Source organism: Bombina bombina, chromosome 6 (genome assembly GCF_027579735.1).
Source record: "Bombina bombina isolate aBomBom1 chromosome 6, aBomBom1.pri, whole genome shotgun sequence".
NCBI lineage: Eukaryota > Metazoa > Chordata > Amphibia > Anura > Bombinatoridae > Bombina > Bombina bombina.
The window spans coordinates 898,101,663-898,115,347 of record NC_069504.1 but is presented as its reverse complement, the minus strand read 5'-3'; the positions used below and the strand labels follow the sequence as shown (position 1 = coordinate 898,115,347).

General features: G+C 37.0%; 1 protein-coding gene across 1 annotated transcript in view; it reads left to right on the top strand.

The window, feature by feature from the left end:
- The first annotated feature begins 837 nt into the window (after nt 1-837).
- The window catches only part of CORO2B (coronin 2B), a 159,958-nt gene continuing 147,110 nt past the window's right edge, over nt 838-13,685 (top strand). The window contains exon 1 of the mRNA XM_053718500.1: nt 838-923. Coding sequence (XP_053574475.1) covers nt 909-923 — 15 coding nt within the window. The 5' untranslated portion in view covers nt 838-908. The remainder of the gene's footprint in view (nt 924-13,685) is intronic.

Genomic DNA, 13,685 nt, shown 5'->3' with positions numbered 1-13,685 from the left:
AAACATGTGTAAGTATATTTATGCAATATTCATTTTTTTATAAAGGTTTTAACAATGTATTTACTGCAAATATTTCACATTAAAATGTTCTGCACATAGCAAAATATGTTTGTTGTATTTCTAAATAGATATTCCTATATATATCTGTATATATCTATGTCTACCTATATATAATCATCTATAGGTATAGATATATATTTCACCAAAAAAACATCAGATATATATAGAAATATTTATTTATGACGAAATAGAACATATTCTTGTATGTGAAGAACATTGGAATGGGAAATATTCATATTTTCATGTCAGGTTAGCGCAAATGAGAATATGCGATTTGGTTTGTGCAAGAGTGGGGTGTTTAGTAGAGCAAAACCAGTTTACTTTCAACTCGTAATACGAGCGCAACCCGACAAGCGCAAAAAGCTTACTTATAGCGCAATTAATGCTCAAGCTGAATCGTTAATTTGCCCTCCACTTGTAATCTGGCGCTGTATCAATTAAAACGTTATAATCATAAGATAATGATGTCACAGCTTACCTATAAATTATAATTCAGCCTTTATCTTTATTTAGAAGCTGAAAGAGGACCAATCTGTAGCTGGCATTAAACTATTGTAAACATAATTAAACCCAGACAAATAACAACACATTTTAGCACCCTACACCTGCTTACAGCAGAAAAAAGGGGTTAACAGAGCAGAAGTCAGAGAGCCCCTTCCTGTAGTAGCATTAGAGATTCAAAGTGACATCACGATTCGGCCGGCAAAGGATGGGATAATGAGGAGGAGGGGATCAGCAGCAGAGCTGTGTGTGTGTAAGTGTGTGTCTGAAGGCAGCCACGCACAGAGCTCTGCAGTCAGAATACAAGAGCACAGGCGCCTGCTCCCTCTGCACTCACACAGCTCTGTATGACTGTCACCAAGGTAAGCAATAGCCAGGGATGTGTCACTGAATGCGTAAGACAGGGAGAGGCAGACAGACACATGGAGACTTACAGATGAAGATCAGATGAGGGTGGAGAGAGAGGCAGTAATGTGAGCATTGTGATAATGTTACATGCAGGAATTAAAGACATTGAAAGCTAAGAATCTTACAATCTAGAAGTAAAGAAATATGTGTACTACAGCTGCGTGACAGAACAGAATTTGGAGGTGTCACACTGCAGGAGTTTTGGGGTGTCAGGAAGGTTTCCTTCTACTACAGTGCAGCCTAATTTCATTGCAAAATTACAGGTTAGAAAAGCTATTTAAGGGCTATGCATCACCTATCTCAATAGGGGCACATGGCAGTGGTCTGTTAAATCCCTGGCAATAGCATAGACAACTGTTTGGCTATGTAGCAAACCTGCAATTTAACCCTTTCTACTGTGAAAATGAATGATAATTTGTTCTGTGTGAAATGTAAAATTGGTTTGAAAAATGTGGGTGGTACATGCTGAATGTAAAGGACTGGGCCTACCGGGGAGGATGAAAGTTGGAACTAGATAAGTGGCTTGGTTATTAGCTAAGTGCTTTTCATATTTAAGAAGTTATATACACTAGGGTCAATTTGGGATTTTTCACTGTCAGCACTAAGTCTGTGTCATCATCAGCTATGGCATTTAAAGGTGTCATGATGAGAATCCCTGGCTGGCATAGTGCTAGATGTCAGAATGCAGGATATATTATCAGTTCTATTGATAGTAGGTGCTCACCTGTCGCTCTCCTATTTGTACCTTGTCTTGATGGCCTGCACTGTATGCGGGCTCTGTATGATAATATATTTACTTTACCAGAATAAGCTTACTGCCCAACATATGGGGCTGTCAGTTTGTTTTCACATCAGCCACTTTTACTAATTAGAGCAAGGTTTGAATAAGTCCACTGAGTGTGTGTGTATATACAGTATATATAAGAATAATAATGTAATATAACAGGGAATCTGCAATCGCAGGACTACATTAATACCCGTTTATTCATGTTTCAGCGGCAGAATGTGTACATAATACATAAATATAATATGTTTTATTAATCTATCTGTCTACTTATGTCTCTCTCTATTTACCAAATATATAAAACATGATTTACAATATGGCACACAATCTCATCCAGGTAAGATTTGAATACAGAATAGAATAAAACTATTGGGAGTCATGTCTTACTTGTAAACATTGTGAATATATTATAATCTACTGCACCTCCTTCCAAAATGCTCCAATTCAAAATAAAAAGTGGATGTAAGTTGCAAACAACCTCGCCCACTGCAAACATTCAATATATATGTGTATAAGATAGATAGATAAATGATAGATAGATATAGATAGATGGATAAATGAAAGATATATATATGTATATATATATATATATATATATATATATAAAGATAGTTATAGATAGAGATAGATAGATAGTTATAGATAGCAATAGATAGAAAGATAGATAGATAGATAGAGATAGATAAATAGATAGATAGATAGGATAGATAGATGATATATAGATAGAGAGATGATAGATAGATAGATAGATAGATACACATACATACAAACAGCTTGTTCTGTGAAAGACATAATGAACTGTTCCATTTTAGTGCTATGCTTCCAGCAGGGTATCCCTGTCACAGGGTTGGCAGTACGAGTCCTGGCTGCTATTAAGTGCTGTGACTTTCTGTGTGGGCTGGTGTATGCTGCAGTAGGGAGGTGCCTTACCCTGCCAGTCTGCTGCACTCAAGCAAAGTAAATGACATCATGCAAAACACTGAAGGTGAAGCATGCAATGTGCTGCAGAAATTTAGTGCAGAGAAGATTTGACCCAAGACTTCTTAAAGTCACAAAAGGTGGTAATAATTAAGCATGGCATTGACTTTATTCTCTTAAAGTGAATCTTAAAGGGACACTAAACCCAAAAAATGTCTTTCATAATTCAGGTAGAGAATACAATTTTAAACAACATTCCAATTTACTTCTATAATCGAATTTGCTTCATTATTTAGATATCCTTTGTGGAAGAAATAGCAAAGCACATGGGTGAGCCAATCCCACGAAGCATCTATGTGCAGCAACCAATAAGCAGTTACTAAGCCTATCTAGATATGCTTTTCAGCAAAGGATATCAAGAGAATGAAGCAAATTAGATAATAGAAGAAAATTAGAAAGTTGTTTAAAACAGCATGCTCTTTCTAAATCATGAAAGAAAAAATGTGTGTTTCATGTCCCTTTAAGTATCTTTTAATTTAATTAAGCAATGAATTGGTTAAAAAGCCCAGTTATATTCAACTCCATTACCCCTCCCTATCAGGCAAATATGAGGCCTTTAGATGCTTAGAGGCCCCATTTCACTCTATTCTCAAACCACAGAGGTTGTTAACCATGAATCTTATGACTAAAACAAAGAAAGAAAAAAAAGCAAATAGAACATTGTTAAATCAACTTTGTAGATTTGGAATTATGAAAAGGCTGAAATGTAATTTATTCTTTATTTGTAATCTAAAAAAGACAATCTAATGTAAACATCAATACATTTAATTTTTAATGACGTTCCTGTTGTTTAACCCATGCAAAGGGGTTAAATGCATATGTGAGCTCCTATTTTACAACTTGTTAGCCAATCAGGAGCAGACATACATACGTATGCTCCATTCAATGGCAATGTCCTCACCTGTAGCTGAAACTCTTTTGGAGGAGTTCAACGCATAACTAAATAAAAGTAAAATTTAGCATTTTATTTTTTGCACTAGTCTATCCCTTTAATGTAATCAGAAATGTAGAATTGCTTATAGCCAGTATAGAATTGCATATGGCTACTGTAAGATAAGATATTTTTATAAAACATTATTGATATTTTCATTGTTATATTCTTATGTTTCTTGTGTTCCAGATGGTTTGATAATCATAGGTTTAACTTATGTGAAAGGTTGTGATACAAGCGGGGAGCTAAGCATGTTTACAGTAGATGTTTTATCAGTTAAAGGGACACTGAACCCAAATGTTTTCTTTTGTGATTCAGATAGAGTGTGAAATTTTAAGCAACTTTCTAGTTTACTCCTATTATCAAATTTTCTTCATTCTCTTGGAATCTTTATTTGAAATGCAAGAATGTAAGTTTAGATGTCGGCCCATTTTTGGTGAACAACCTGGGTTGTCCTTGCTGACTGGTGGATAAATTCATCCACCAATCAAAAACTGCTGTCCAGAGGTCTGAACCAAGAAAAAAGCTTAGATAACTTCTTTTTAATATAAAGATAGCAAGAGAACGAAGAAACATTGATAATAGGAGTAAATTAGAAAGTTGCTTAAAATGACATGCTCTATCTGAATCACGAAAGAAAAAATTGAGGTTCAGTGTCCCTTTAAATGATAGAAAACAGACGAGAATAGTGTATTTTAATGTTTATAATGTAGTTCAAGAGCTTGCAGACAAATCTTTAATTGTGTGCTGCCAACTTAAGACACCTGCAATAATTGTTTTAAAAGGACATTATATTTAAAACAAATATAACACATACAGCTCTTAAAGGGACATGGAACCCCAAAATGTTCTAAAATGATGATTCAAATACAGCATACAAATTAAAACAACTTTCCAATTTACTTCAATTAGAAATTTGGAATCATTCTCTTGGTATTCTTTGTTGACTTAGCGGCATTGCATTACAGGAAGTTAGCTGAACCTATTGGGTAAACCAATAGGTTCCGCTCCTGTGACTAGCTCGGTATTCTTTTCAACAAATGATACCATGAGGACAAAGGAAATTAGATAATAAAAGTAAAGTTGTTTAAAATTGTATGCTCTATCTGAATCATACATTTTTTGGGGGGAGGTTTTATATCCCTTTAAGCAAGTTAATAATTATAAATTAAAAGAGAGAGGCGCTCAACCTGGGAACGAACAATAGCATAATAGCTTGTTCTATGGCTAGTTACCACCCAAGAAGCAGCCTCTTTTTGCTCAACATGTGCCTTTCACAGAGAAGAACTTTCCTGTAGCATATCAGTCTGATCCTGACTAAACAGTGCAGTCCAGCCCGGAAATACCAGTTAATCCCTCTCTGAACAAGGGAAATGGCAAAACCCCAGACGTACGTTTCGGCCTAATGTGGGCCTCGTCAGTGAGGTGCAGCCATATCCCTCTAGGCACACTGAGCAACGGGTCCACGTCTGGATTCCCGCATCACACTTAGGAAGACTTCCCTAAGAGTCATTATTTGCATAAATTAAAAGAGAGAAGCGCTCAACTTGGGAAAGAACAATAGCATAATAGCTTGTTCTATGGCTAGTTACCACCCAAGAAGCAGCTTTTTTTTGTTCAACATGTGCCTTTCACAGAGAAGAACTTTCCTGAAGCATATCAGTCTGATCCTGACTTCACAGTACAGTCCAGCCCCTAAATACCAGGCAATCCCTCTCTGAACGAGAGAAACAGCAAAACCCCAGACGTACGTTTTGGCCTATTGTGGGCCTCGTCAGTGAGGTGCAGCCATATCCCTCTAGGCACACTGAGCAACGGGTCCACATCTGGATTCCCGCATAACACTTAGGGAGACTTCCCTAAGAGTCATAATTTGCATAAATAAAAATAGAGAAGCGCTCAACCTGGGAACGAACAATAGCATAATTGCTTGTTCTATGGCTTGTTACCACCCAAGAAGCAGCCTCATTTTGCTCAATATGTGCCTTTCACAGAGAGGAACTTTCCTGTAGCATATAAGTCTGATCCTGAAGTTAATAATTATGTTTGCATAAAAAGGTTAAAACTGTTTAAATAGATTTTGAAACTAACAGTATATGCTGATGAATATGGACCAGTTACGCCTTGGCTGATAAGGACAATTCTCACCACTGTACTGGTTGACAGAACCATACCCCTGCTATAATAACAAATAAAAAAATAAAGTAGTTTTACTCATTAAAAAAACTTTCATTAAAAAAAACAGCATCCTAATGTATTTTAAGTACCATAATTTAAAAGCAACAACATTTTTTTACTTTAAATGTCCCTTTAACTTAACCTTTTCATGCAAAAAAAAACTCTTTTTGAATGTCTGTTTAACTTTGTGGGTGAGGAAGATGCAAATCACTCTGTGTCCTTACAGAACAGTAAGTGTTAGAAATGGTTGAGTATCTGATCAGATCACGCTGTTAGAAGACAACAGATTGCCTCTGTATTTCATTTGCTTCTTGCTTTTAATGAGCTTATTTTCCGAGACCATGTTAAATCTTCATTAGCACTGTGTAATGATCATGAGCCTCTCAGGTGGCATGAGAGAGGAAAATGTGCCTTTTATACGTCCCTTTAAACACATTAAATTCGGCAGCTGAATACAGACCTCATTCTAGCACAGGAAACCAGCCTCTCTAGCATTGTAAAGGCTGTCACTCCTAGGCTTTGCTTCCACAGAAACACAGCTACTAGGCAGATTGCGTTCTGCATCCAAACCCATAAAATAATCCCATCTGTTAGGTCCTCCGACATCAGATGATAATCCCTTCTGTAGGATTTGGAAGTTATAAAACAGGCTTTTCGTGTTACAGAGAGAGGAAGATGCACATCCAACATAAACTGAGGTTCTGTGAGATTTAAAAGATAGTTTCACTTATAGCAGCACGGTGCATGTATTAATATTTATGTATGAAGCATCAACTGGTTAAAGAGAGTTTGCAAACTAATCATGAAGGTCACGCACATTTTCCTGGGGAAGGAGTATATAAAATGGCAAAACCATAATAATATTAAAGAGACAGTTTAGTCAAAATTAAACTTTCATGATTCAGATAGAGCATGCAATTTTAAACAACTTTCCAATTTACTTTTATCATCAAATTTGCTTTGTTCTCTTGCTATTTTTTGTTGAAAGCTAAACCTAGGTAGGCTAATATGCTAATGCCCAAGCCCTTGAAGGCTGACTCTTATCTGAATGCATTTCACAGTTTTTTCACAGCTAGAGAACATTAGTTCATGTATGCCATTTAGATGACATTGTGCTTGCGTATGTGGAGTAACCTAGGAGTCAGCACTGGTTGGCTAAAATGCAAGTTTGTCAAAAGAACTGAAATAAGGGGGCAGTCTGCAGAGGCTTAGAAACAAGGTAATCACTGAGGTAAAACATATATTAATATAACAGTGTTGGTTATGCAAAACTAGGGAATGGGCAATAATAAAGGGATTATCTATCTTTTTAAACAATACAAATTCTGGAGTAGACTGTCCCTTTAATGTAGACATACATACAGTATATACAGTATAATATATATAGTGGTACAGGCATAAAATGATTGATTGGCACAAAGGGAATTGAGTAACTTGTTTCACTGTGAGTATTTTTTTTATAAAAAAGTTACTTGTAGAAATGGTTCAACAAAAAAAGGACTGTTTTGTGGTTGCTAAGAGGGTAAAATCACTGCTCTCTGTATTTAACTGACAGTCAGTGGAATCAAATCACAATCTTTTGTGGGTTGCATTTAGTCAAATAAGTAAATTACTTTGTGAGGGATATTGAATTTGAAAGTCTATGGGAAGGAGGGTGAAAATGACTTTTTTGAGTGTATTGCTAGCAACAAGGGGATAATTAAATTATCCCACTTGTAAAAAAATATAAATGACAAAGAGTGGGTGGGGCTTAATCATACATTTTAAGGAGGGTCCATTGTGTGGCCCTGTTTACTTTACCCTGGTTATCTACTGGTTCTCTAGTATTTTTGTGGAAGACAGCAGACAACATTAGATATAGGTTTTTACACCCACCACATTTTTGTAATCCTAAAACAACTATCAAGATAAGTAATTGATATTTTTCCATCAAGCATATGATATCTAGAGGGTCATGTGATCCATTATTTTTAGAAAAAAGACTGATTCTTATAATGTGAGGTCTCAGCTGTCAGTTGGTTTATATTTGATTAGGAGGGAGGTACAATTTTCTTTGACCAACCCAATTGATTTCTCTGAACTTTGTGTCTTCTGGAATAAATATTCACCATCTTTTCATCAACCATCTAATATCTATAGGCTCAGTTACAGCTTATGAATAACCGCTCTTATGGATGAATTTCATTTGTGCCAAAAAAGAAGCGGGTGTATGGGATAACCACAGGTTTAAGTGATCCCTCAGTTTAAAAGGACACTGAACCCAACATTTTTCTTTCGAGATTCAGATAGAACATGAAATTTTAAGCAACTTTCTTATTTACTCCTATTATCAAATTTTCTTCATTCTCTTGGTATCTTTATTTGAAATGCAAGAATGTAAGTTTAGATGCCGGCCAATTTTTGGTGAACAACCTAGGTTGTCCTTGCTGATTGGTGGATAAATTCATCCACCAATAAAAAAGTGCTGAAACCCAAAAAAACCTTAGATGCCTTCTTTTTCAAATAAAGATAGGAAGAGAACGAAGAAAAATTGATGAGGAGCTGAGTTAAAGCTTATTTTAGTGTTTATACCCCAGATGAGACTATATACATGTGCACAAGCTGAGAGGAGGGTCCATTTGACAACTTTTGATCGTGCTCCTCCAAGGAAATACTTAGAAGTACAGTGAAAAAGGAATGTATTGTTTGTTAAACGGTTGGAAGAAGCATACGTAAGTTTATTAATGCTTAATAAACTAATAATCTGTTTCAAATCTGGAATTGACTAACCAGACAAGATACATTTTTATTTTCTGTTTAAAAGATTTAGTCAGAGGAGGATGGTGACTTATCATCTGCACAATGCTTTTAGAGCAGATTAGGACCACGTTGTCATTCCTGGGTTGCTTTAGGAGCTGATCGCACCCTTCCCCTGTACTTATTCCCACATCCCTGGTGGTTTAGTGGCCAGGCATAGCATCTGGGGATGCTGGTAATGTCCCCACGCCCAGGAGTGGTGACATCACCAGTCCCTGTAAGTGTAAGAGTTTAAAGGAGCTGGATGTATGGTGAAAGTATTCAAACCCATCAATATCAGCTCCCTTAATCCCTTGTAACCCCCAAGTCCCAAGGTTTGAATAAAAAAAAAAAGAAACACATTTTGTACGAAGGGGTCTCCTTGGTCCTGTAACAGGTAAGCAAAACTCCTAGGACCCTTAGATTTAAAGCCCAGAAGTCCCTCTTTAAAATATGCCCCTACATAGCTTTTAATAGCCAGGTTCACTGTGGTAATAGTGATCACCTGACGGGAATGTGCATTTAATTCAGTACAGGCTCATAGGAGCCTCTATGTTCTATATGGGGATAACCACTTCTTTTTTACAATAGAGTTTAGAAAAAACTACATACACACTATTGTTTACAACCTTGTTTATTAATATTTTAATAAAAATATGGATTTTCCACACTTTTTGTTGTAAATTTCTCACATCATGATATATACATTAAATAATGGTATAGTTTTTTTTATCTGTTGTGTCTGTTAAAAAAAAAACAATTAATTTATTGTGTGAGTTTCTCTATAAAATATGACTTACAGTAGGACTTAAATGTGAGCAGCACCTAAAACTCCAAAAAAAGCTCAGCATGAGGAGGGGAGGGGGGGGGGGGGTTGCAGCAGTTAAAGAGTTACAGGGATAAAGGGATATTAAACTGTGGTCAGTTGGTAAAAACAAATATGTTAAAACATAAAAAGAAACAAATTGTGTAATAAAACAACAAACAACTTACTTGCTTACTTACAAAACAAACACATACAAATTCTCAGTGTAGCCCTGCCTCCAATGTGATAAGAATTGACATGGTAACTTAGGTTACATTCTGACTGATCTGAGCATGAGCAAACCTGACTCCCTGTTACCTTGTCTATTCGCTTTATAGTTAACATCTTATGTCACTCCAGAAGTTTTATGACATCAGGCTAGATAAATCTTCCTTAAGATGCCACAAACTCCTTGTAGGGCTGTGACAGGAGTAATGGACACTGCACAAATGTAATGTAAAAATGAAATAAAAGGTACAATCCATTTAAAATTATGAATAATACATATTATATTAAAGGGACAGTGTACTCCAGAATTTGTATTGTTTAAAAAGATAGATAATCCCTTTACTACCCATTCCCCAGTTTTTGCATAAACGACACAGTTATATAAATATATTACCTTGTTTCTAAACCCATGCAGACTGTCCCTTATTTTAGTTCTTTTGACAGACTTGCATTTTAACCAATCAGTGCTGACTCATAAGTAACTCCATGGTAGTGAGCACAATGTTATCTATATGGTAGGCATGCATGTCCTATCTGAATCATTAAAGTTTAATTTTGACTAAACTGCCTCTTTAAGTAAAAGCCTCTGCTTAGTGTTTTTTTAATACAACAATGAAACAGACTGTTTAACATTCCTTTAAAGTACAGCGTGCTGACATGATGCTTTGTCACTCTCACAAGCCGATATAAATGGGTTATAACTGGTCTAAATGTGGCACACAGAAGGGGATAATAACTATTGCACTCTTTTCTGTGTGTCTGACAGCAGTGAATGGACTATCAATGCTCAGTACATTTGCAAGAAATATATATGAGGTAAATTTGAGGTAAAAAAAAAGGTGGAAGTTGGAAGTTTGGAGGGCAGTTCCCAGGGTAGCACAAAACCTAAATGCACTCCTGGTTTTAGTTTTAGAGAGAGGTTAACTATAGGTTAAGTATAAAAGAGAGCTTTAGTCATGGGGCAGCAAATGTGAAATATTTTATAGCATGAGTGAGAAGAGTTTATGAGAGGCCAGGCAAAGGATTCATGCTTTTCACTATTATATAATAATCTTAATAACACAATACCCCTATTTTTTTTTTTTAATAAAGTGTTCTCATTGTTCCCATAGAAATTATATCTTAAATTCTAAAGAAAAAAATAAAATGTTCTCCTTTTTTTTAACATTAGTAACTGGGCCAGATTACAAGTTGAGCGCAAAAATACACGTGGTATGTAAACGTCACTGGAGTTCTATCCATTTGTGCTGGTATTACAATTCCATGGTTAAAGGGATATTCCGGTCAAAATTTAAATGCACATAGATGAATTACATCTATGAATAGAAACATCCGGGCGAAGTGGTCCTCCAGATGGGCAGAAGTCTTCATCCAATCCGGCCAGAAGTGGTTCTCCAGATGGGCAGAAGTCTTCATCCAGGCAGCATCTTCTATCTTCTTCCATCCGACGAGGAGCGGCTCCATCTTGAAGACATCCGACGCGGAGCATCCATCGATCCCGACGACTAAACGACGCAATCAGCCAATAGGATCAGCCAATCAGCCAAATTGAAGTTCAAATCCGATTGGCTGATCCAATCAGCCAATAGGATTGACCTCGCATTCTATTGGCTGAATGGAACAGCCATCAGCCAATCGGATTTTTCCTACATTAATTCCGATTGGCTGATAGAATTCTATCAGCCAATCGGAATTCAAGGGACGCCATCTTGGATGATGTCATTTAAAGGAACCGTCATTCGTCGTCGGATCGATGGATGCTCCGCGTCGGATGTCTTCAAGATGGAGCCGCTCCTCGTCGGATGGAAGAAGATAGAAGATGCCGCCTGGATGAAGACTTCTGCCCATCTGGAGGACCTCTTCTGGCCGGATTGGATGAAGACTTCTACCCATCTGGAGGATCACTTTGCCCGGATTCGTTGAGGACTTAGGCCCGGCTGGGTGAAGACGGCTCAAGGTAGGGTGATCTTCAGGGGGTTAGTGTTAGGTTTTTTTAAGGGGGTTTGGGTGGGTTTTAGAGTAGGGTTGGGTGTGTGGGTGGTGGGTTTTAATGTTGGGGGGGTGTATTTCTTTTTTACAGGTAAAAGAGCTGATTACTTTGGGGCAATGCCCCGCAAAAAGCCCTTTTAAGGGCTGTTTGTAATTTAGTATAGGGCAGGGAATTTTATTATTTTGGGGGGATTTTTTATTTTATTAGGGGGCTTAGATTAGGTGTAATTAGTTTAAAATTCTTGTAATTTTTTTTATTTTCTGTAATTTAGTGGGGGGGTTTTTTGTACTTTGGTTAATTTTAGTTAATTTTATTTAATTGTAGGTAATTGTATTTAATTAATTTAATTTACTTAATTGTAGTATATTGTTAGGTGTAATTGTAACTTAGGTTAGGATTTATTTTACAGGTAAATTTGTATTTATTTTAAATAGTTAATAACTATTTAATAACTATTGTACCTAGTTAAAATAAATGCAAAGTTGCCTGTAAAATAAAAATAAACCCTAAAATAGCTACAATGTAATTATTAGTTATATTGTAGCTATCTTACGGTTTATTTTATAGCTAAGTATTTAGTTTTAAATAGGAATAATTTAGTTAATAATAGTAATTTTATTTAGATTAATTTAAATAATATTTAAGTTAGGGGGGGTGTTAGGGTTAGAGTTAGACTTAGGTTTAGGGGTTAATAACTTTAATATAGTGGCGGTGGTGTAGGGGGGGCAGGATAGGGGTTAATAAGTTTAATGTAGGTGGCGGCGGTGTAGGGGGGGCAGGATAGGGGTTAATAAGTTTAATGTAGGGGGCGGTGGGCTCCGGGAGTGGCGGTTTAGGGGTTAAACAATTTATTTAATTGCGGTGGGGTCCGGGAGCGGCGGTTTAGGGGTTAAACATTTTATTTAGTTGTGGCGGGGTCCGGGAATGGCGGTTTAGGGGTTAATATGTATAATGAAGGTGGCGGTGGTGTCAGGGCGGCGGTTTAGGGGTTAATACGTATAATGTAGGTGGCGGCGGTATCAGGGCGGCGGTTTAGGGGTAATAAGTATAAAGTAGGTGGTGGTGGTGTAGGGGGGTCAGATTAGGGGTGTTTAGACTCGGGGTACATGTTAGGGTGTTAGGTGCAGACACTTCCCATAGGAATCAATGGGATATCGGGCAGCAGCGAACATAAGCTTTTGCTGCTTTCAGACTCCCATTGATTCCTATGGCATCCACCGCCTCCAGGGCGGCGGATTGAAAACCAGGTACGCTGGGCTGGAATAGTGGCGAGCGTACCTGGTTGTTCTTTGATAACTAGCAAAAGTAGTCAGATTGTGCATCGATCTGTGTCGGACGAATCGTCACTATATTCTACTTTTGCCGGTCTGTAGGGCTTGATAACTATGGCGAATCAGCCTCGCCACAAATACGTTGCGGAATTCCAGCGTATTTGCGGTTGACGGCTTGATTAATGGAGGCCTTTCTCTGCACGTGCATGAGAAGCATAGCTAGATATCCTCAGGGCACCAGCATTTTAAATACTGCAGCTGCTCAGAGCACCAATTGGGCTTGTATGATGTCAGCAATGAACAAACTGAGTCATTATAACCACCTCAGGCTCTCTAAGCAAGTTCTGTGCTTAAAATGCTGGTGCATACTTAAATACACTTTTGAAACGGCTATAACTTTTATTAGAAGCATAAATGCTTCTATTCAAAACTGAAATGCATCTATGTGGATTCCAATTTTGGCTGTAATGTCCCTTTAATATTTATCATGTGCACGGTAGTATAGTGCATGCTACGCTATTCCCTCAGATAATGGATTTCTATGAGGGACTGCACTAAAATTCATGTCAGATCACATTTGAGTGCAAAGCTGATGGAACACAAAAATTCCACTTAATAAAGGGAAAGTAAAGTCAAAATTAAATTTAAATGGATGAGATAGAGCATGACATTTTAAAGAACTTTCCAATTTACTTCTATTTTCAATTTTCGTAGTTCTGTTGGAAGAGTAATCCTAGATGAGCTCAGGAGCGTACACGTGTCTTTAGCCATTTTGC